Source organism: Phyllobates terribilis, unplaced genomic scaffold (assembly GCF_046119375.1).
Source record: "Phyllobates terribilis strain yellow unplaced genomic scaffold, ASM4611937v1 Scaffold_11__3_contigs__length_659146591, whole genome shotgun sequence".
Taxonomy (NCBI): Eukaryota; Metazoa; Chordata; class Amphibia; order Anura; family Dendrobatidae; genus Phyllobates; species Phyllobates terribilis.
The window spans coordinates 158,726,373-158,750,608 of NW_027362771.1; the positions used below are offsets into that span (position 1 = coordinate 158,726,373).

General features: G+C 40.3%; 1 protein-coding gene across 1 annotated transcript in view; it reads left to right on the top strand.

The window, feature by feature from the left end:
• Positions 1–24,236, top strand: part of HELB (DNA helicase B) — a 96,483-nt gene that overhangs the window by 50,361 nt on the left and 21,886 nt on the right. The window contains 2 exon segments of the mRNA XM_073651744.1: positions 6,232–6,321; positions 16,717–16,894. Coding sequence (XP_073507845.1) covers positions 6,232–6,321; positions 16,717–16,894 — 268 coding nt within the window.

A 24,236-nucleotide genomic window follows, 5' to 3' on the forward strand; every position in this document is an offset into this window, starting at 1 on the left:
CCCCTATCTGCCCCTACACTACTGGGATGTTCCTCCCCCCCTCCCACTCCAGCCAGGGACAGACGCTGTCGTACCTGCACATCTAACTGGTGGGAGTACCGTAGTTCTGTCCCCCGGAAATGGGATGAGTGTAGTGCATGCAGCTGTCTGAGCTCAGTCCCACACTCCATCCTTACCCGGGAGTGGAATACCACACCTCTGGAGTGAGGTGCAATACCCCTGTAGCAGCCGAGTCCTCAGGGTGCTACATTTGCACCAGAAATCTTTTGGGGCTTCCTCGCAAAAGGGGTGAATACATATGCACATGCCAATGTTTAGTTATTTGATCACATAAATTTAATTTATGCCTATATTTTTCTAACTTCATTTCACTATCTTAGACTATTAAGAGATGATGCATCACACACAAATCAAATTACAAAAATATTTAAACATAGGTTGTAATGTACCAAAATAGGTAAAAAGCCAAGGGGAGTCGCAAGCCACTGTACTTAGAGAGTGTCCTTCACTTGGGTGGATGTTGTGAATTGTTTTTTCTTCAACATGGAAAGGATTGTGCAATCATCCACCACTGTTATCTTCTGTGGACATTCAGTCCTTTTTGAATTCTCAAACTCACCAGTTCACTCTTTTTTTTTTTTTTTTCTTTCTTTTTTTTGCCGAGTGTACCAAACTGTTGATTCTGCCGCTCCTAACATTTTTGCTTTCTCTCTGATGGATTTCTTCTTTTTTTCAGCCTAATGATTGTCTTTTTCACTTCCATTGAGAGCTCCTTTGACCGCATGTTTGGGTTCTCAGCAACAGCTTCCAAATGCAAATGCCACACTTGGAATAAACTCCAGACCTTTTTACCTGCTTAATTGATTATTGATTAACGAGAGAAAATCCCACGCAGCCCATTAAACGTAGAAATTTAGAGATAATTGTCCAATTACTTTTGGTCCTTTTAAGAAGGGCTGCTATATATTAACCCCTTACTTACCGGGGACGTATTAGTACGCATATTTGCGTACTGCCCGTTCAGTGAGGGCTGCTGCGCTGAGCCCTCACTGAACGGAGCACATGTCAGCTGATTATTACAGCTGACATGTGCCCGCAACAGCCGCGGGTGGAATCGCGATCCACCCGCGCCTGTTAACATGTTAAATGCCGCTGTCAATCTCCGACAGCAGCATTTAACGCGCGCTTCCGGGTAGCGCGTCATAAGCCCCGCCCACCGGCGACCCCGTCACATGATCGCGGGTCGCCGATGGGCGTGCATGACAACCCAGGGTCTGCAGCAGACGCCTGTTGTTGTCATGATCTTGTTGCTATGAGCGCCACCTAGTGGTCGGCGCTCATAGCACAGGACCATTTCTGCTGCATGCAGGGGACCTGCTCGTCCCCTGTATGTAGCAGAGGCGATCGGACAGTTGCTGCTTCTAGTCTCCTATGGAGACTATAGAAGCATGCAAAAAGTAAAAAAAAAAAAAGTTTTTTAAAAATATATATAAAAATATATATATATATATATAAAAGTTTAAATCACCCCCCTTTCGCCCCATTCAAAATAAAATGTATAAAAAAAACCCCACATACACATATTTGGTATCGCCGCGTTCAGAATCGCCCGATCTATCAATATAAAAAAAGAATTAATCCGATCGGTAAACGGCGTAACGAGAAAAAAATTCTAAACGCCAGAATTACGTTTTTTGGTCGCCGCAAAATTGCAATAAAATGCAATAACGGGCGATCAAAACATCGGATCTACCCCAAATGTTATCAATAAAAATGTCAGCCCGGCACGCAAAAAATAAGCCATCAACCAGCCCCAGATCACGAAAAATGGAGACGTTACGGGTCTTAGAAAATGGCGCTATTTTTTTTTTTTTACCAAATTTTGGAATTTTTTTTCACCACTTAAATATAAAAGAACCTATACATGTTTGGTGTCTATGAACTCGTAATGACCTGTAGAATAAGAAGGGCAGTTTTGCATTCAGTGAACGTGGTAAAAAAAATAAATAAAAAACAACTGTGGTATTGCACTTTTTTGCAATTTTACCGCACTTGGAATTTTTTTCCCGTACAGGATATGGTAAAACTAGTAATGGCGTTGAAAAGTACAACTCGTCCCGCAAAAAATAAGCCCTCACATGGCCATATTGACCAAAAAATAAAAACGCTATGGCTCTGGGAACAAGGGGAGCAAAAACGAAAATGCTAAAATGGAAAATGCTCCGGGGCTTAAGGGGTTAACCCCATCACGCCATGGCCGTTTTCAGTTTTTGTTTTTTCCTCCTCTTCTTCCAAGAATCATAACTTTTTTTTATTTTTTTGTCAATTTAGCTGTATGAGGGCTTGTTTTTTGTGGGACAAGTTGTACTTTTGAATGACACCTTTCATTCTATCACATAGTGTACGGGAAAAAGTGCAATTTCATTTGTTTAGGTTTTTCAATTTACCATGTTCACTATATGGTAAAATTGACCTGGCAACATGATTCTCCAGGTCAATACCAGTACGCAGGTACTAAACATGTATAGTGTTGTTTTTTTTTTATTTAAGTGGTGAAAAAAATTTTGCTTTTGTCTCAATTTTCCGAGACTCATAACATTTTTCGGGATATGGAGTTGACTGTGGGCTTATTTTTTGCGTCCTGATCTGAGGTTTTTACTGATACCATTGGGGATAGAAAAAATGTTTTGATTGCCTCTTATTGCATTTTATTGCAATGTTGCAGCAGACAAAAAACATAATTAGAGTTTTTTTTTCCGTTGCGCTGTTTACCGATCTGATTACTTTATTATAATTTCATAGATCGGACATTTCTGAATGAAGCGATACCATATTTGTGTATTATTTATTCTGTTTAAATTGTTTTTTTTTTATGGGGCAAAAGAGAGTTGATTTGATCTTTAGTGGTATTTTTTTTTTTTCTTCAGATTTTTAAACTTTTTTTTTTTTTTCTTTCACTTTTTACTGTATTTAATTGTCTCCTTTGGGGATTTGAAGCTGTGATCATCTGATCACTTGTGCCATATATAGCAGTGCGTGATTTCTGTTATACAGTGGCATGTAAAAGTTTAAGCACCCCTGCTCAAAAGTGTTATTGTGAACAGTAAAGCAAGTTGAAGATGAAATGATCTCTAAAATGCCTTAGAGAACCATTTCATCTGCAACTTGCTTAACTGTTCACAATAACAGCAATTTTGACCAGGGCTGCTCAAACGCTTACATTCCACTGTACATGGCAGTGCTGATGATCTCCTATGAATGCTGGCCATGTGCTGGCTGTCACAGGAGTATCGTAATGACAAGCACGAGGGTCTTCAGTAGAACCTCGGCTGTCATGACAACCCACTGGCGCACTGAGATCACGTCACGGATGCATTGATGGGAGCATGGAATGATACACCCCCGTCGGCGCATGTTAAATGTCACTTTCAGAGATTGACAGCGGAATTTAACAGGTTAACAGCTGCACGCAGAGCTCTGATACACCTGCGGCTGTAAGAGGCACATGATGGCTGATTACATCAGCCATCATGTGCGGGGAATGCTGCATGCTCGACGTGGGAGCCTGCATCAAAGTCAGGAAGCCGTCATATGACTTACTAGAATGTCATATGTCGTTAAGGGGTTAAAGAACTGACATTCCTAAACCCTTACCCTCATTTAAACCGCAGGGATATAGGTTCTGCAGTAAGATACCTATCAGGAACATCATATGGAATGCTTTCTACTGGGGTTATTTGCAAAGCCTCTGTGGATTTTAAGTGTATTTGTAAAAAGTGTCAGGACAAGCTATAATTTAAAAAAACAAACAGATTTAATGTTAAAACAATGATTATTCACTCTTTTTTCTCAAATTCTGCGTGGTTCTGCCAATATATCGTAGTCCACATTCAATGAAATAAGCTATGAGTGTGGAGCTACACTTGAAAGGTTTTTATTTCAAATTGGTCCTGAGTGACATAAAAAATCTAATTTTTTTTTTTTAAGGTGCAGTGATACTCCGAAATAAGATACTATTTTAAATATATATGATATTTATATGTATATATTTGCATAGGGTGAATTATGTTTTGTTGTGTTTTTTATGAATGTGATTTTTATTGTCATTTGTTTTATTTTTATTGTGTTGTCTTTGTTATTATTGACCCTCTGTATGTTTGTGACTGACGGTAAGAAAAGTATTAATTTGTGCATTTTGATTGAATTAATGAAGTTGTCCACTACTTTTACATTGATGCCCTATCCGTTGCTGTTATCAGTGCCTACGGATAGGGCATCAATGTAAAAGTAGTGGACAACCCCTTTAATGGTTTTTATTGAGCCTGATGAAGACCTTGAGTCGAGGGTATAAAAGTCTACGTATTCCTCTCCATGTGATTTACAGTTCCTGTACAGTCGAGTTTTAGAAGTCTAGACCTTACTAGCGCCTCACTGTGCTTCCTCCATGGCCCTATACAGTTCCTTCTGGTAGTATTTTTCTTGTCTTCCCAAGAGTCAATTTGTGAAATCGCCTGTCTTGTAAAAGTGCTTGTGACTATAAGCTATGTTTTGCAGTGGCCGTGTTGGTATACAGTGCTGAGCCCTATACCCCAACTATTCTTCGGCTAGGGTTACACTGTCGTAGATTCTCTCATCCAAGAGAATCGGGTCGATTATGCTAATGACACGCTATTCTAACTCTGATCACAGTTTAATCCGTATGTCAGCTTAGTGTGACCTCATTCTCTCGGATGTGAGAATTGTAGCACACTGTGAGGAGAAAATGGAAACATGTCTCCATTCTGTGAGAAGTTGAACTGCACTCAGATGTCATCCGAGTGCAGTCCGGTGATATCCACACACCCATAGCCTGACTTGCCATATTCTAGTCTATCTCTGCATGTGTCACAGCCGTCAAACAGCCATGACACTTGCAGGCGCGGCGACATTTGAAGAAATGACGAGCACGCCAAAATACTCGGCGAGCATACTCGCCAAAAGGGTTAAGAGAACTTGCTTGCTCATCACTAATTTCCTGTTTTCTTCCTACTAGAAAACCTACCCCCACTGATGGTATCGATGGAAATCCGTGCAAGTTTTTTTTTTTTTTTTTTTGCACGAACGAGAAAAAAAGGGACTTTTTAATGGTCCCACTACTCACAATACATGCTATTTCTTTGTGTTAGGCGCTACCATTTTTCATGGCAAACTGTTTACTGTCACAGCATGACATGCAAGCGATTGGTAGAAAAATGAAGATGGGTAAAATATAGAGAGAAAATATGTTTTTCCATTTATGGAGCTTTTTGTAAGTCAGTGCTTGCTGTAGACATGGCATTTTTCAATTATTGCCATGAAAGCGCCATGTAAATAAAGTCTCAGATGTTTAACTGCAGTAATAACTACATGTGCATTGTAGAAACCGGTTTACAATTCTTCATAATTTAAGACCACTACCTGGAAAGTTTTTTAAAGGGAACCTGTCGTAAAAAAAAATATGTTATAAACCTGCAGATATGGGGTTGATCTGTAGGTTAATGGCTTTCTGAACCTGCCCGGAAAGTGCACAGAGTTCTGGTACTGGGAGGAAATTAACTTTATTTCTCCTGGCATCCTCTGGCTTTCAGTCATAGTGGTGGGCCAGCGCGGCTTCGGTCACCGCTCAGTGCATAGTGAGCGGCAGCTGAAACCATGCCTCGGCACTGACTGTCGGCGCTGCAGAGATGGCTGTCAGTCAATATGTCCGCGGGGTTACAGCTGCCGCTCACTATGTACTGAGCCGTGATTGAAGCCGCACCTCTATGACTGAAAGAATGAGGCTGCCTGGAGGAACAAAGTTAATTTCATCCCAGCAGCAGGGCTCTCAGTGCAGAAGCCAGGCAGGTTCAGAGTTCTATTATCCTATAGATTTATCCCACATCTGCAGGTTAACGGTGTATTTTCACATGACAGGTTCCCTTTAAACTGCATTCCTTATATATTTTAAAAGGCTAAAGGGGAGAGAAAAACCAGTTTGCCTTAATATGAATTGTGAATCAGAAGGGTTACAGTAAGACTTCATGCACCTCCTGTAGCTGTCCTATTATAGCTCCATATGCTACAGAGCCAAAGGGGAATATTCATGAGCTCTAGTATGCCATGGTTATACTGCATGCGGTGCCTTTCTGATGGAAAGTTTGTAGCTGCTTGCCTAATATGCTGCTGTTCGTGATACTGAGACAAATGAGAGGTGACATGGATTATGTTTATTAGGAATCGGAAGTCCAGATTTGAATTTCGATGTGACGATAAGGTTTGCTGCACTAAAAACGCCTATGTCAAGGATCTCCTCTCCAAACCCAGGTAGGTGCTATTTCTTTTCTTAAAAGGGGTTGCCAACTTTCAGAAAACTTTTGGATATAAGTTGCAGTAGTTGTAAACAAAACACAAACTGAGTATTAATTCCCCTTGCCGGGTCCAGCCATTAACTGTGCAATCCACATGGAAAGAGCCACTGAGCTGAGTGATTGGCTGCAGTGCTGTCGACAGGACGTGATTGATGCAGCTAAACACAGACCAGGACAGTGGCTGCACCTGGGAGGCGTAAGTTATAGTCAGTTTGTTTGTTTTGTTTGTGGTTTTTTTTCTCAATTACTGCCGCTTATAGGCAAAAGTTTTCTGAAAGGGGGCAACCCCTGTGTCTTGTTGCTAGAGGAAATGCGTGGAGAATCTCTTACGCAGTCCTATTGTCATCGTATGTAGAACATACTAGCCCACAAAATGATACATTAACAAGAAGCAGGGGATAGATGGAATTGCGTGTGACTGCAGTACCAGAATACAGAGTCTGTTTGTAGTCTGTAACAATGGAGACACACAGGTGCTGTAGACCTTTAGGATATTTAATTCTAGGGTGGCTTATAACTTGCCTTCAGGTGCGTGCTGCCCCCTGGTTGTCTGGGGTAGTGCGCTTTTGACGATTGACAGTTCGGCCCAGCGGAATGGTTATACCACTGGCCCGACGCGGGCTGTTTCCGTTGCTGCAAGCTGAGCCAGATTTGCCTCCTCTTCAGTATCATCACTACAGCTGCCCAGATTGTGCGCTCCAGCAACCCAGCCAACATTAGATCAGCGCTTACAAGCTTTCGCTGCATATGCTTGGCCTCCACTGTTCCACTGCAGCAGTGGCCAGTAACCTAGACAACGAGCATCCAACCCATCTCACTTAAATACATTTCCCTCTTTATAGGAAGTTGATTCCTATGATCTCTAGTGTGACAGTCCAGGATATGCACTAATGTGTAGATAGGAAGTAAGCCTTTGACATTCTGTGAACTACAGGATGCCCCCGTGTCTCCTCTCATGTTACTGAAGATATTGGTGACAACTTATGAAACAGACTAAAAAAAAACACAAAAAACAACCTGTGTTTGCTGCCAAATCAATCATAGAGCAGCTTTCATTTTGTATTTTGCTCTTGGAAAATGACAGCTGTACTGTGACAGGCTGCTATAGACTGCAGAAAATTAAAGGTTTTTTTTTTTAGACAATTTCATAAATTTGCAAATATCATTTCAGCTTCATATAAGAGCTGCCATATAGTGGGAGAAACAGGCTGAAACCACATCTCATAGGATACATGGAGACACTGCTGTGTACATCACATGGGACACACGCCTAGAATGCTATATGCATTAGGCGATTACAGCTCTATGTAACCGATCTATTACTGACAACCATTAAATAGGAGCAAGAACAATATGACGAGACCCTGGCATCATGGGAAATGTAGTCTGTATCTCCATTTCAGAGGGAAGAAGGACCCAAGATGGCAAAAACCCAGATATAGTAAAAGAGGTATATACAAGAGCTTCTACATTATTCTTTAATAATAGCCTATACTGCACAATATCCGCAACACATAATTAGCTGGAGTGCTACTTTAACTACTTAATGACTTATGGAATGCATTTTTGTTACATAACCAGCATCTGCCTGTAGCTGCAGCAGTCGGAGCTAGCTCTGATTGCTGCAGGTTAACCATTTAAACACCTCTATCAGTCTCTGACAGTGGTATGTAAATGACGCCAAAGCCGATAGGAGCCAGTGTATGCTCCCATCGCCACTCCGCAATAAGGGCCTGTTCACTGCAGGCTGAGCTTCTCAAAAGAACCACAATTTCGCTACATACTGCTATACTGTGGTATTATTGAGATATATATTACACATGATCAAACTATCACAGGTTCAAGACCCCCTATAAGGACTGATAAATAAAGTCAAAAGGGGGGGGGTTGCCTTTCCCCTCGCAACTACGATCACTGTAATGGGCTGTTCAGAATTTTAGTGTTTTAGGCAATGAAGTCGCCCGAAACACTGAGGTCCAGCTATGGTCGGTGCTGTAACAGAACCGATCATAGACTGTAGCTTAGCAGTGGCAGGGTCACCGGTGGTCCTAGCACTGACTGGTGCGATCGGATGATAATCAGTGTGCAGAAAGGTGGTGAATGCTCAGTGACCGCTCTGCATTTTCTCATTCTAGCTTGGAGAAGTTGCAGAGCGGTCACTGTGCTGTTCTGCTGCCGGATTTCTTGGGACTTGTGGTGCCACAGACAAATTTTGCCTGTGATATCAGTGCTGCGCTGCTGCTGTACCTGTAAGGCTATGTTTACACATCATGTTTTTTTCAGCATCTTGTGATGCGTTTTTTTCTGCAAATTTTCAGCTGTTTTTTGCAGTGCCAGCAAAGTCTATGAGATTCCAGAAATCTCATGCACCCATCATGGTTTTTTTTTTATCAGGATTTTATGCTTTGCATGTTTTTTTGCAAAATAGAGCATGTCACTTTTTCTCAGCGTTTTTTCATCCATTGGAAGTAATGAGTGGTGAAAAAAACTCTGAAAAAACGCACCAAAAACACAGGTGTCAAGTTTTCAGCGTTTTTTCTGTGTTTTTTTGTGCCTAAACTAGAATGAGATTGTTTATGTACATGCATAACAGAGACAAAAGGACAGTGAAAAAAATCCACGAAAAACGCACCAAAAAAAAAAGCAACAAAGCAAGAAAACAGCAACAAAAATCCTGAACAACCTCCTGGCAACAGATCAGGTTTTTCTGCAGAAAATGAAAATGAATGTTGAATAAACCAAAGGAAAAGAGGTTGTATCCCGCTCCAGTTAAAAACAGTTGATTTATTGAAAAGTGTTTCAATAAATTTCACAGCACAATACACAAATCTCATTTGTTCCATATTTTTGGCACATAAAAAGTTATTAGATCTAATAGAGAGGGAGACCATGGGAGGCGTCTGCGAACCAGGGAAGCCTTTTGGAGTTATAATTGAGGTACTCGCGTCCCCAATGGCTTGAATATGCATCAGGAAATTGTTTCATTATTAACTTTGACAGGACATTTTTTTCTGTTTTTAGTTTTGAAATGTAATTTGATGTTTTTATATGTTCATTTCAATGTTACCTTTTGATTTTTTTTTTTGTATAATTTTGATTGTTTCTATACCTATGGTATTTATGCAAAATGCGAGCAGGCGCTACATGTCACATTACTTGGCAAGTCACCGGCATTTAATTCCAGCTGGCATTTAGTGTATGCTCACATTTGAATTTAACAGCTTTGACAAAGAACGCCAGCCGCGTCTGAAACGCGTTGCATTGTCAGTCTACCCCTTCACCCTCTCTCATGGATGCTTCATTTTAAAATTTTTCAATAAATGAACTATTTTTAACTGGAGCTGGACACAACTTATTTTCCTTTGAATGCTTCTCATGTCTGGTCAGGGCGACTTCCGTGCTCCTTTACACCAAACTGCAACAGGTGAGCTGGCTTCTTAACTTTAAGAAGAAAGAAAATGTTCCTGATCCTTTCCTGACCTGTTCCTGTCCCCAGCTTTTTCCTAATCCACCCCATTCCCTCTCTTCCTTCTTTACCCCTTCTCCCTAACCCCTTCCCCAACGATCGCTCGTTTTTTGTCAGATTTCTTTCTTATGCATGCGTCCTGCAACCGCTGATCAGTGACGCAAATCACTGATCGGCACCTGTGCTCTCTTTTTTCCAGGATTTTTTCCTATATTTTTTTTATCCTCTTTTTGCACCACATCCATGCGTGGTGAATTGAATAAAAAATAATTTAGATTAGCATAATTTAGTTGCTGGCGCTGAGTAATTGTTTTTACAATTACAATTTTTTATTTTACAAAAAATTTTATTTTCTCCTTTTTATTTTTCTAGATTCTTTTTTTCTATTCTTTCTATTATTTTCCTTTCTTCCTTTTTAACTCTAATTAAAAAAAAGTTTACACATGCACATGAACACATTACAACAAGAACATGGGAGGAGTTGATCACTCTGATCAAGTCCTCCAGTCCTACAGTGCCATGCGAAAAGCTAAGGTGCGGTACAAGAAGCTGGCCATGCATTGTATAACGCTTTTGTGCTATCACGATGTGTGGACCAGACCAGGTCCTTCCTTCTTTTCCAGGAGGTAGTGATCAAGGCCTTAATATTTGGAAGTCAGGAAGGAGCGGGCCCCAGTACCTCAGGAACTGAAGGTGCCCGTATTGTGCCAGGGCAATATTTCCCCGGTAAGGTCCCTCAAATTGGAAAGAGAAGAAGGTGCAATGTGTGTTACAGTTGGGTGATACGAAAGGACACCATTTATCAGCGTGACACTTGCCCCAACAAATCTGGTCTGTGTATGAAAGACTGTTTCAGAGTGTACCACTCATCCATGAACTAATAAATTTATTTCTGACTTGCACAACTCACGTATGCCAACCTGATGCACTATACACAACTCACATATGCCAATCGGATGCATTCTACGCAGCTGACACATGCCAACCTGATGGACTCTACACAACTGACGTATTATCAAATTCACATACCAGGAAAACACTAGATCACCTCAAATCTAGTGCCACTTGTGGGGGGTTTCCACTGTTTAGGCACATCAGGAGCTCTCCAAACGCGACATGACACCCACAGACCATTCCAACAAAGTCTGTGTTCAAAATTTCACTCTTTCCCTTCCAAGCAGTAGTTTTTCCCCTACATATGGGGTGTCTGCGTACTCAGGAGAAATTGCATAACAGTTTTTGGGGCCCATTTTCTCCTGTTACCCTTGTGAAAATAAAAAATTGGGGGCTAAAAAAAAACATTTTTGTGGAAAAAAAGTTAAATGTTAATTTTTTCCTTCCACATTACTTTAATTTCTGTTTAAGCACATGGAGGGTTAATAAACTTATTGAATGTGGTTTTGAGGGGTGCAGTTTTTAGAATGGTGTCCCTTTTGGGTATTTTCTGTCATTTAGACCCCCCGAAGTCCCTTCAAATGTGATGTGATCCCTAAAAAAAAAATGGTTTTGTAAATTTTTTTTTGCAAAAATAGAACTCGCTGGTCAACTTTTAACCTTCTAACTTCCTAATAAAAAACAATTGTTTCAAAAAGTGTGCGGATGTAAAGTAGACATGTGGCAAATTGTATTTATTAACTATTTTGTGTGACATCGCTCTCTGGTTTAAGGCCATAAAAATGAAAACTTCGCATTTTTCAAACTTTTCAAAATTTTTGCCAAATTTCCGATATTTTCACAAATAAACGCAAGTCGTAGCAAACAAATTTTACCACTATCATGAAGTACAATATGTCATAAAAAAACAGTCTCAGAATCAGGGGGATCCGTTGAAGCGTTCCAGAGTTCTCATAATGTGACAATTGTCAGATCTGTAAAATTTGGCCTGGTCAGGAAGGTGAAAACAGTCTCTGGGTTGAAGGGGTTAAAAGCAGCAGTTGTCATCTCCTATCTCAGTAATGGGCAAATCTATTTTCACTGAATACAGATTTTAACCGGTTCCCGACCGCCCACTGTAGATAAACGTCGGCGCTTGCCGGGCTCTGTGCAGTGCCGACGTTTAAAAACGGTGGGTGGTCTCGCAGTGCTCAGGACCCCCAGGGTCCTGCAAGCACTGCGATTCCGGTGCAGAGCGTTAGCTCTGACAGGGTACATCATCGGGACCTGATTAGATCAGGTCCCAGTGATGTTAACCCTTTGCTGTCTTCTATATGCTGTGATCTATAGTGATCGCGGCATATAGGAGACAGCAGGAAGAGAGGGGGTCGTCTTACTTACCTCCGAAGACCTCCGTTTCGTTTGAGGACCTGGGGTTGCTATGGCAGCTGGAGGTCACATGACCGCCTCCAGCTCTGCCATATATGGTGTCCTTCCTGTCTGACTTCAGCCTCTATGTAGCTGAAGTCAGACAGGAGACTGACTGAAACAGTCAGTGAAGATCTCATATAATGTAATATATGTGTATTACATTACATGAGATCAGTGATCAGAAAAATAAAAATTAATGTCCCATACAGGGACTAAGTAAAAATGTAAAAAAAAAGTTTTTAAACTATTAAAAAAAAAAATCACAAAATAAATAAAAATAAATAAATAAAATATTAAACCAATAAATCCGTAAATTATTACAAAACCAAAAAAAGTACACATATTTGGTATCGCCGCGTCCGAAACAACCCGAGCTATAAAACTGTCACACTAATTAACTCCTTCTGTGCACACCGTAATAAAAATAAATAAACGGAGCAAAAAAATATGCTTTTTCATCATATCGCCAAACAAAAAGTGGAAAAAAATGCGATCAAAAAGCAGAATAGAAATAAAAATGGTACCACTGAAAACGTCATCTTGTTCCGCAAAAAAAAGCCGCCATACAGCTCCATCAGCCAAAAAATAAAAAAGTTATAGCGCTCAGAATAAAGCAATGCAAAAAAAATATTTTTTTTTCTATAAAATTGTTTTATTGTGTAAAAGCGCCAAAACATAAAAAAAATACAGTAAGTGTAGTATCGCTGTAAACGTACTGACCCGAAGAATAACGCTGCCTGATCACTTTTACCACACGCAGAACGGCATAAAAAAAAACTCAAAAAACAATTCCTGAAGTGTTTGTTTTTGTTAACTTTACCTCCCAAAAAACGGAATAGAAAGCGATCAAAAAATGTCACGTGCCCAAAAATGGTTCCAATAAAAATTTCAACTCGTCCCGCAAAAAACAAGCCGTCACATGACTCTATCGGCCGAAATATGGAAAAATTATAGCTCTCAAAATATGGTGATGCAAAAACTAGATTTTGCAAAAAAAGCGTATTTTAGTGTGTGACAGCTGTCAGTCATAAAAACCCGATATAAATCTGGTATCTCTGTAATCGCACCGACCCGAAGAATAAAGTAATCTAATCAGTTATATCACACTAGGAACGGCATAAAAAATAAATAAAACAAATATTATTCACCTGCTACTGATTTGTTGATTATGTCTCCCAAAGATCCCAGTAAGGCTCTGCTCACATTTATCCTGTGCTCTGCGCTGAGCACTTACGCCAGAGTTTCCGTGTAAATCTCTGAAATATGTGATTCAGCCGGAACCCATGATGGAAGATTCCCTGTAATGAGGCAGATATAGGCCACTGTGGATGCCGTCTAGCCTGGGATCCCACGGTGTCATTTGTTTTAGGCGTGCATAAAAGTGCGGTTGGCCACAGTTTTGTGCACTTCTGAAAAAAAGGACACCACTAAACAGAGGCCAGACGGAGTCCAGAGTAACTCTGCTGCCTCATTACAGTGAATGGATCCTGCAGGGGTTTCATCTGAATTACATCACTTGGAAAATTAGATGGAAACCCTGATGTAAGTGCTCAGCCTAGAGCGCCGGATAAATGTTACGTAAAATGTTCCCAATAAAAGCTTCAACTCAGTCCTCAAAAAAAGCTAGTCCCCACTCAGGTCCATCATCTGTTAAAAATATAAGGGACTTCCAAGTTACTGGTAGCAGAAAGGCTCTGGAAAAGCAAAATGGTCCTTGCCCCCCAAAAGAAATTCAGAAAATTTTGTGCTCCGAAATCCAAATGCCTATTCTACAATAATTTGTGCTCCAATTGTCAAAAAGCGCTCCTTCCCCCTCAAATCTCACCGTATGGCTAAGTGGTACGATACAGCCACATATGGGGTATTGACACTTTTAGAAGAAATTGTGTGACACATTTCGGCACCATTTTTACCCATTGCCCTGTGTGAAAATGTAAAATCTGAGGGTAAAACATTTTTTTGTGGTAAAAATATAATTATGCTTTTTTCACTGCCCAATGGTATAAATTTAAAAATTAAAAAATGCTCACTACTTCCCTAGATGAATTCCTTGAGAGGTGTAGTTTACAAAATGGGGTCACTTGTGGGGGTTTCTGCTGTTTTGGCATGTCAGCAACTCTTCAAATGTGACATGGTGTCTGCTGCCTATCCCAGCCAACATAGCGCTTTTTTCTCTTCCGAACCCTGCCGTACACCAAAGCAGTGGTTTTCCCCCACATATGGGGTATCGGCGTACTCAGGAGAAATTGTACAACAAATTTCATGGTGCAATTTCTCCTGTTATCCTTATGATAATACAAAATTAGGGAATGAAAAACATTTTTTGAGGGAAAAATGTGAAAATTTTATTTTTACGGCTCAATATTATAAACTTCTGTGAAGCAGCTGGGGGTGCAAGGTGCTCACCACACATCTAGATAAGTTCCCTAAGGGGTCTAGTTTCCAAAATGGTGGCACTTGTGGGGGGTTTCCACTGTTTAGGCACATTAGGGGCTCCCCAAATGTGACATGGCGTCCGCTAATTATTCAAACAAATTTTACATTCAAAAAGTCAAATGGCGCTCCTTCCCTTTCAAACCCTGCCATGTGCCCAAACAGTAATTTGCCTCCACATATGGGGTATCAGCGTGTTCAGGAGAAATTGCATAACAAATTTCATGGTGCAATTTATCCTATTACCCTTATGATAATGCAAAATTAAGGGATGAAAAACGGTTTTGTGGGAAAAATGTGAAAATTTTATTTTTACAGCTCAATATTATAAACTTCTGTGAAGCACCTTGGGGTTCAAGGTGCTCACCACACATCTAGATAAGTTCCCTAAGGGGTCTAGTTTCCAAAATGGTGTCACTTGTGGGGGGTTTCCACTGTTTAGGCACATCAGGAGCTCTCCAAACGCAACATGGCGTCCGCTAATTATTCAGACAAATTTTACATTCAAAAAGTCTAATGGCGCTCCTTCCCTTCCGAACCCTGCCGTGCGCCCAAACAGTGGTTTTCCCTCACATATGGGGTATCAGCACGCTCAAGAGAAATTGCACAAAAAAATTTGGGGTCCATTTTTTCATGTTACCCCTGTGAAAATAAAAAAATTGGGTCTAAAGTAACATTTTTGTGAAAAAAGTTAAATGTTCATTTTTTTCTTCCACATTCCAAAAATTCCTGTGAAGCACCTGAAGGGTTAATAAAGTTCTTGAATGTGGTTTTGAGCACCTTGAGGGGTGCAGTTTTTAGAATGGTGTCACTTTTGGGTATTTTCTGTCATAAAGACCCCTCAAAGTGACTTCAAATGTGATGTGGTCCCTAAAAAAATGTTTTTGTAAATTTTGTTGGAAAAATGAGAAATCACTGGTCAACTTTTAACCCTTATAGCTTCCTAACAAAAAAAATTTTGTTCCAAAATTGTGCTGATGTGAAGTAGACATGTGGGAAATGTTATTTATTAACTATTTTGTGTGATATATTGCTCTGATTTAAGGGCATGAAAATTCAAAGCTTGAAAATTGCAAAATTTTCAAAATTTTCGCCAAATTTCCGATTTTTTCACAAATAAACGCAAGTGATATCGAAGAGATTTTACCACTATCATGAAGTACAATATGTCATGAGAAAACAGTCTCAGAATCAGGGGAATACGTTGAAGCGTTCCAGGGTAATTACTTCATAAACTGGCAGTGATCAGAATTGAAAAAATTGGCCCGGTCACGAAGGCAAAAACAGGCTCTGGCGCGAAGTGGTTAACCATGATTTGAGTGTTACATAGCTGTCCAGGAGGAGAAAGCATTTCTCTGATGAGATTCATTACAAAGATGCTTATTTTCATCTGTACTATTTATAAAATAAAAGTTAAAATGATGGTTACTCTTTTTAAGGGGTTAAACTTAATTTATAACTAGATGCTTAGGAGTTAAATGATTGCACAGGTAAGCATGCATTTTAATAAATGGAAGGAATATTGTGGTTACTATTGATATCAAGCTCACATTTTCTCTTTTAGTGTTGTAATATGAGCCCTAGCATTAGGATCCAAAGTCATCAGTTTTCTCATTGATATTTTGAATTAACCAGTTTTCAATATTCTGGTCAGAAAAGCAAAATTTTTAGGGATTGTATTTTTGAGACGTGTCAGAAACAAGAATGGCGCTAGATTATGCTATTTGTCAGAGATGTTAAATATTTGTTGATTATTTTATTGCATTTTTGGGCAGCCTCTTCATGCATATTTACAACAAAAAACACTGATTTATATGTTTCTCCAAAAAGGGGAAATCTAGTTAAAATAATATGTCATAAATAGACAAGAGACGATGATATTGGTGAAGTTTGCCATCTTCGAGACCACCACTAATTCCAGGAAAGCGCTCTAGAGTGGTGAATAATGTTTGCCGCTGCATGGAGGTTTCCAACCACGTCGTTCCAAGCGCTTCTGTTTTCAGAGTTTTGCCAGCAGTGACAATGGTTCAATGGGCCATCCATTCTGGAAATCCTTGGGGGAGATCAAACTTTGTTCTTGTGATCTTCACATATATATCAGAATTAATTTGACCAGATCTTCCCTTTGACAAATGTTTTGCGTTCCAGGAATTGTGGTGAAGAATCAAACGTTGCCTGTTCAGATGGAATAGTCACTGTCCGTCACCTTCAGCTGGAAGACACTGGATTGCCCCGGGTCACTGGTGAGCCTGCAGCAAAAGACCAAGCTAAGAAAGAGAATGCAGAAGACAGACTCTGTAATGGAGAAATCTTTTATGTCGTAGATGTAAGTAACTAAATCTTGATATACTTCACACTCTATATAAGAATAGAAAACTTGTAGATCAGTGATGGGTGACCTGCTACAATTGTAGGATGGATTTTTACATATATGATCTGCTGTTTTTTTCACACCAAAAGATACATTTTATTTATATTGGGATTTGCTCACACTGGCGAGAAGCCAGAGTGTAACTCAGACATGTTATGTTCCATTGGATAGCACTCACTCCAATGTTGTACTATGGAGAGGTGACGACTAGTGTTCTTTTTTTATTTTGTCTCTTGCAAAGTCGGCATGGGAAAAAAAATCGCTGCGTGCTGCAAGTCTATGGGTGCATGTAAACCTTAGATTGCACTTGGATGTCATTCGAGTGCAGTCTGATATACAGCAACTCACACAATGGAGATGATGGACAAATTAAGTTCTCCATCTTCTTTGCTCCTGAGATCCGATTCTCGCATATGAGAGAATCGGATCACAGTAAAATGACACTCTGCTCACGGTGGCAGCAGAGTTTGAGCCAAGGGTCATTTGCATATAGTGTTCGATGCTCTCGCATAAGAGAACCATCGGATGCTATACCCTAGTGTGAGCGAGCCCTTAAAGTACCATTAATTCCAGAGAGGGGTTTAAGGGCATAACCTCAGGCAATGGAAACGACACATTCAATAAATACATTTAATTCATAGACTAGTTAGGCTGAACCAGAGTGCCCCCTAGTGCTTAGAGGTAAGGAAACACATTCATGGAGAAAAGAACACTGAACACAACACAACACTGAATACAGGCATCACAGGGCTGCACACAAAACCGCATTGTAGCCCGTCACATGCAGGAAGCCTTCATCTATTTGGTAACACCGTATAAAACCTGATCCATGTGAGGCTCATGACCTTGAGAATTTAGAAAGTATGTATTTAACCTGTTTACATTGGCAATCACAAGAAAAGAATTATGCAAATGGATTGAGATCACACATAAAATTTCAATTTTTTTTATTATTGGCATGAAAAGACAAAAAAAAAACAAATATAAAAACAGGCCAATAGTATATATGTACAAAATTAGCCGTGCCCGTAATAAAGCGTTCACCTGTCCTCATCAGTCTAAACAATAACTTTATAGGATACCTGACTCAGTGGACTAACCTATGCATAAATAGAGATGGGTAACTTGTACCTATCCCCGGCACTGACTGCTAGCCGCGTCGACTAATCAGTGCCGGCTCGTGGTTACAGCCGCTGTTCGCTGTGTACTGAGTGGTGACTGAAAGCTCAAGGTTGCCGAAAGGAATAAGGTTCATTTCCTCCCAGCAGCGGGGCTCTCAATGTGGGCGCCAGGCAGTTTCACAATTCTATTAACCTGCAGATTAATCCCACATCTGCAGGATAATTTAGCCATATAGCGTGTTTTATTTTTACATGACAGGTTCCCTTTTAAAAAGATTCTGTCAACCCAAAAATCACTACTTAAAACGAAGGCCATACTTACACACGTGGTCAAAATTGTTGGTACCTCTCGTTTAATGAAAGAAAAACCCACGATGGTCACAAAAATAACTTGAATCTGACAAAAGTAAAAATAAATTAAAAAATCTATGAAAATGAACAAATGAAAGTCAGTCATTGCTTTTCAACCCTGCTTCCACAGAATTTTTAAAAACATTAAACTCATGAAATAGGCCTGGACAGAAATTATGGTACCCCTGAAAGTAATGGGACAAAAGGGACATGTTAAATCAAGTTGTGTCCACTAATTAGCATCACATGTGTCTACAATCTTGTAATCAGTCAGTGGGTCTGTTTATAGGGCTACAGATACTCACTGTGCTGTTTGGTGACATGGTGTGTATCACACTCAACATGGACCAGAGGAAGCAAAGGAAAGAGTGGTCTCAGGAGATTAGAAAGAAAATTATAGACAAGCATGTTAAAGGTAAAGGTTATAAGACCATCTCCAAGCAGCTTGATGTTCCTGTGACTACACTGGGTGCAGAATTATTAGGCAAATGAGTATTTTGATCACATGATACTTTTTATACATGTTGTCCTACTCCAAGCTGCATAGGCTTGAGAGCCAACTACCAATTAAGTAAATCTGGTGATGTGCGTCTCTGTACTGAGGAGGGGTGTTGACTAATGACATCAACACCCTATATAAGGTGTGCTTAATTATTAGGTAACTTCCTTTCCTTTGGCAAAATGGGTCAGAAGAGAGATTTGACGGGCTCTGAAAAGTCCAAAATTGTGAGATGTCTTGCAGAGGGATGCAGCAGTCTTGAAGTTTCCAAACTTTTGAAGCGTGATCACCGAACAATCAAGCGTTTCATGGCAAATAGCCAACATTGTCGCAAGAAGCGTGTTGGCCAAAAAAGGCGCAAAATAACTGCCCATGAATTGAGGAAAATCAAGCGTGAAGCTGCCAAGATGCCATTCGCCACCAGTTTTGCCGTATTTCAGAGCTGCAATGTTACTGGAGTATCAAAAAGCACAAGGTGTGCGATACTCAGGGACATGGCCAAGGTAAGGAAGGCTGAAAAACGACCACCTTTGAACAAGAAACATAAGATAAAACGTCAAGAATGGGCCAAGAAATATCTTAAGACTTATTTTTCAAAGGTTTTATGGACTGATGAAATGAGAGTGACTCTTGATGGGCCAGAGGCTGGATCAGTAAAGGGCAGAGAGCTCCACTCCGACTCAGACGCCAGCAAGGTGGAGGTGGGGTACCGGTATGGGCTGGTATCATCAAAGATGAACTTGTGGGACCTTTTCGGGTTGAGGATGGAGTGAAGCTCAACTCCCAGACCTACTGCCAGTTTCTGGAAGACAACTTCTTCAAGCAGTGATACAGGAAGTAGTCGGTATCGTTCAAGAAAAACATGATTTTCATGCAGGACAATGCTCCATCACATGCATCCAACTACTCCACAGAATGGCTGGCCAGTAAAGGTGTAAAAGAAGAAAAAATAATGACATGGCCCCCTTGTTCACCTGATCTGAACCCCATAGAGAACCTGTGGTCCATCATAAAATGTGAGATCCACAGGGAGGGAAAACAGTACACCTCTCGGAACAGTGTCTGGGAGGCTGTGGTGGCTGCTGCACGCAATGTTGATCGAAAACAAATCAAGCAACTGACAGAATCTATGGATGGAAGGCTGCTGAGTGTCATCATAAAGAAAGGTGGCTATATTCGTCACTAATTTTTTTGTTTTTGCATGTCAGAAATGTTTATTTCTAAATTTTGTGCACTGATATTGGTTTACCTGGTGAAAATAAACAAGTGAGATGGGATTATATTTGGTTTTTATTAAGTTGCCTAATAATTCTGCACAGTAATAGTTACCTGCACAAACAGATATTCTCCTAAGATAGCCAAATCTAAAAAAAAAAACACTCCAACTTCTAAAAATATTAAGCTTGGATATTTATGAGTCTTTTGGGTTGATTGAGAACATAGTTGTTGATCAATAATAAAAATAATCCTCTAAAATACAACTTGCCTAATAATTCTACACACAGTGTATAGTTGCACATATTATTCAGAAATTTAAGATCCATGGGGACTGTATTCAACCTGCCTGGACGTGGCCGCAGGAGGAAAATTGACGACAAATCAAAGAGACGGATAATACGAATGGTAACAAAAGAGACCAGGATAACTTCTAAGAGATTAAAGGTGACCTTCAAGCTCAAGGACCATCAGTGTCAGATCGCACCATCCGTCGTTGTTTGATCCAAAGTGGACTTCATGGGAGACGACCAAGGAGAACACAATTGTTGAAAAAAAATCATAAAAAAGGCATACTGGAATTTGCCAAACAACATGTTGACAAGCCACAAAGCTTCTGGGAGAATGTCCTATGGACAGATGAGACAGAAATGGAAGTTTTTGGCAAGGCACATCAGCTCTATATTCACAGACAGAAAAATGAAGCATATCAAGAAAAGAACACTGTCCCTACTGTGAAACATGGAGGAGGCTCTGTTATGTTCTGGGGCTGCTTTGCTGCATCTTGCACAGGGTATCTTGAATCTGTGCAGGGTACAATGAAATCTCAAGACTATCAAGGGATTCTAGAGAGAAATGTGCTGCCCAGTGTCAGAAAGCTTGGTCTCAGTCGCAGGTCATGGGTCTTGCAACAGGATAATGACCCAAAACACACAGCTAAAAAAAACCAAGAATGGCTAAGCGGAAAACATTGGACTATTCTGAAGTGACCTTCTATGAGCCCTGACCTAAATCCTATTGAGCATCTTTGGATAGAGCTGAAACATGCCGTCTGGAAAAGGCAATCTTCAAACAAGAGACAACTGGAGCAGTTTACGCATGACGAGTGGGCCAAAATACCTGTCGAGAGGTGCAGAAGTCTCATTGACAGTTACAGGAATCGTTTGATTGCAGTGATTGCCGCAAAAGGTTGTTCAACAAAATACTAAGTTAAGAGTACCATCATTTCTGTCCAGGTCTATTTCATGAGTTTAATTTTTTTTTAAATTCTGTGGAAGCAGGGTTGAAAAGCAATGTCTGACTTTCATTTGTTCATTTTCATAGATTTTTAATTTATTATTACTTTTGTCAGATTGAAGTTATTTCTGTGACCATTGTGGGTTTTTCTTTCATTAAACGAGGGGTACCAACAATTTTGACCATGTATGTATATAGAGGACTTAGCCCCTATAAAAATCTTGGATTTTATTTGATAAGCAAATTAGGGTCCTCTGTGCTCTTTTGGCATGGCCAAGAGATTCAGTGCACTGTTCTACCCCCTCACCCAAGTATGAACTGTCGCCTTTTTCTATGTTAGTTGATATTGCTCTTTTTGCCAGATTGAGCGCAGTCTTAAAAAACCCTCTGGCATGCACCGTCACAGTTTAACAACCAGGACCAGCATTCTCGCGCATCTTCTTTGCTGGGCCACTTGGTTCAGTGTAATACCCAGAAGTGGAGAATCTTCTATATATAATTGAATGTGTGTATGTACAGTTGTGGCCAAAAGTATTGGCACCCCTGCAATTCTGTCAGATAATACTCAGTTTCTTCCTGAAAATGATTGCAATCACAAATTCTTTGGTATTTTTATCTTCATTTAATTTGTCTTCAATGAAAAAACACAAAAAGAATTGTCCTAAAGCCACATTGGATACAATTCCACACCAAACCTAAAAAAGGGGGTGGACAAAAGTATTGGCACTGTTTGAAAAATCATGTGATGCTTCTCTAATTCGTGTAATTAACAGCACCTGTAACTTACCTGTGGCACCTAACAGGTGTTGGCAATAACTAAATCACACTTGCAGCCAGTTAACATGGATTAAAGTTGACTCAACCTCTGTCCTGTGTCCTTGTGTGTACCACATTGAGCATGGAGAAAAGAAAGAAGACCAAAGAACTGTCTGAGGACTTGAGAAACCACACTGTGAGGAAGCATGAGCAATCTCAAGGCTACAAGTCCATCTCCAAAGACCTGAATGTTCCTGTGTCTTCCGTGCGCAGTGTCATCAAGAAGTTTAAAGCTCATGGCACTGTGGCTAACCTCCCTAGATGTGGACGGAAAAGAAAAATTGACGAGAGATTTCAACGCAAGATTGTGCGGATGGTGGATAAAGAACCTCGACTAACATCCAAACAAGTTCAAGCTGCCCTGCAGTCCGAGGGTACAACAGTGTCAACCCGTACTATCTGTCGGCGTCTGAATGAAAAGGGACTGTATGGTAGGATACCCAGGAAGACCCCACTTCTTACCCCGAGACATAAAAAAAACAGGCTGGAGTTTGCCAAAACTTACCTGAGAAAGCCTAAAACGTTTTGGAAGAATGTTCTCTGGTCAGATGAGACAAAAGTAGAGCTTTTTGGCAAAAAGCATCAACATAGAGCGTACAGGAAAAAAAAGAGGCATTCAAAGAAAAGAACACGGTCCCTACAGTCAAACATGGCGGAGGTTCCCTGATGTTTTGGGGTTGCTTTGCTGCCTCTGGCACTGGACTGCTTGACCGTGTGCATGGCATTATGAAGTCTGAAGACTACCAACAAATTTTGCAGCAAAATGTAGGGCCCAGTGTGAGAAAGCTGGGTCTCCCTCAGAGGTCATGGGTCTTCCAGCTGGACAATGACCCAAAACACACTTCCAAAAGCACTATAAAATGGTTTGAGAGAAAGCACTGGAGACTTCTAAGGTGGCCAGCAATGAGTCCAGACCTGAATCCCATAGAACACCTGTGGAGAGATCTCAAAATGGCAGTTTGGAGAAGGCACCCTTCAAATATCAGGGACCTGGAGCAGTTTGCCAAAGAAGAATGGTCTACAATTCCAGCAGAGCATTGTAAGAAACTCATTGATGGTTACCGGAAGCGGTTGTTCGCAGTTATTTTGGCTAAAGGTTGTGCAACCAAGTATTAGGCTGAGGGTGCCAATACTTTTGTCTGGCCCATTTTTGGAGTTTTGTGTGAAATGATCAATGATTTGATTTTTGCTTCATTCTCTTTTGTGTTTTTTCCTTGCAAGCAAATTAAATGAAGAGACTAATACCAAAGAATTTGTGATTGCAATCATTTTCAGGAAGAAACTGAGTATTATCTGACAGAATTGCAGGGGTGCCAATACTTTTGGCCACCACTGTATGTCATATATTAATATGATATGTATGTAATGAATATATACATTAATGTGTGTATATGTATGTGGAATGCACTGTTCCAAATTATGCACAACAGAGTTTCCATTTTATAGATGGTAAAGAACTGAAAATGGTCATTTATTGAATTTGCAGCATTAAGAGGTCACGTTTACTGAAATAAAAATCTGTTTCAATCAAAAACACCTTAACAGGCCAAGTTACATGTTAACATAGGACCCCTTCTTTGATATCCCCTATACAATTCTTGCATCCATTGAACTTATGAGTTTTGGATTGTTTCTGCTTGAATTTCTTTGCAGGATATCAGAATAGCCTCCCAGCCTTCCAGCATGTTATGGTGTATTGTCATGCATGAAGATGATTTTGCTTCGGATGGCACAGTTCTTTTTGTACCATGAAAGAAGTGGTCAGTTAGAAACTCTACATTCTTTGCCCAGGTCATGTTCACACCTTCAGGGACCCTAAAATGGCCTACCTCTTTCCTCATGATTCCAGACCAAAACATGACTCTGTCACCTCCAGTTTTGATGAGACATGATGGCTATTCAGTAGTCCATCCATCTGGACTATCCAGGGCTGCATAGCACTCATCAGTAAACCTGTTTTAAAATTAGTTTTCATGCATGTCTGGGACCGCTGAAACAGGGTAGGTAGGCATTTATACACAATTGTAAGAATCTGAAGGATCCTACACCTTGAAGCTTC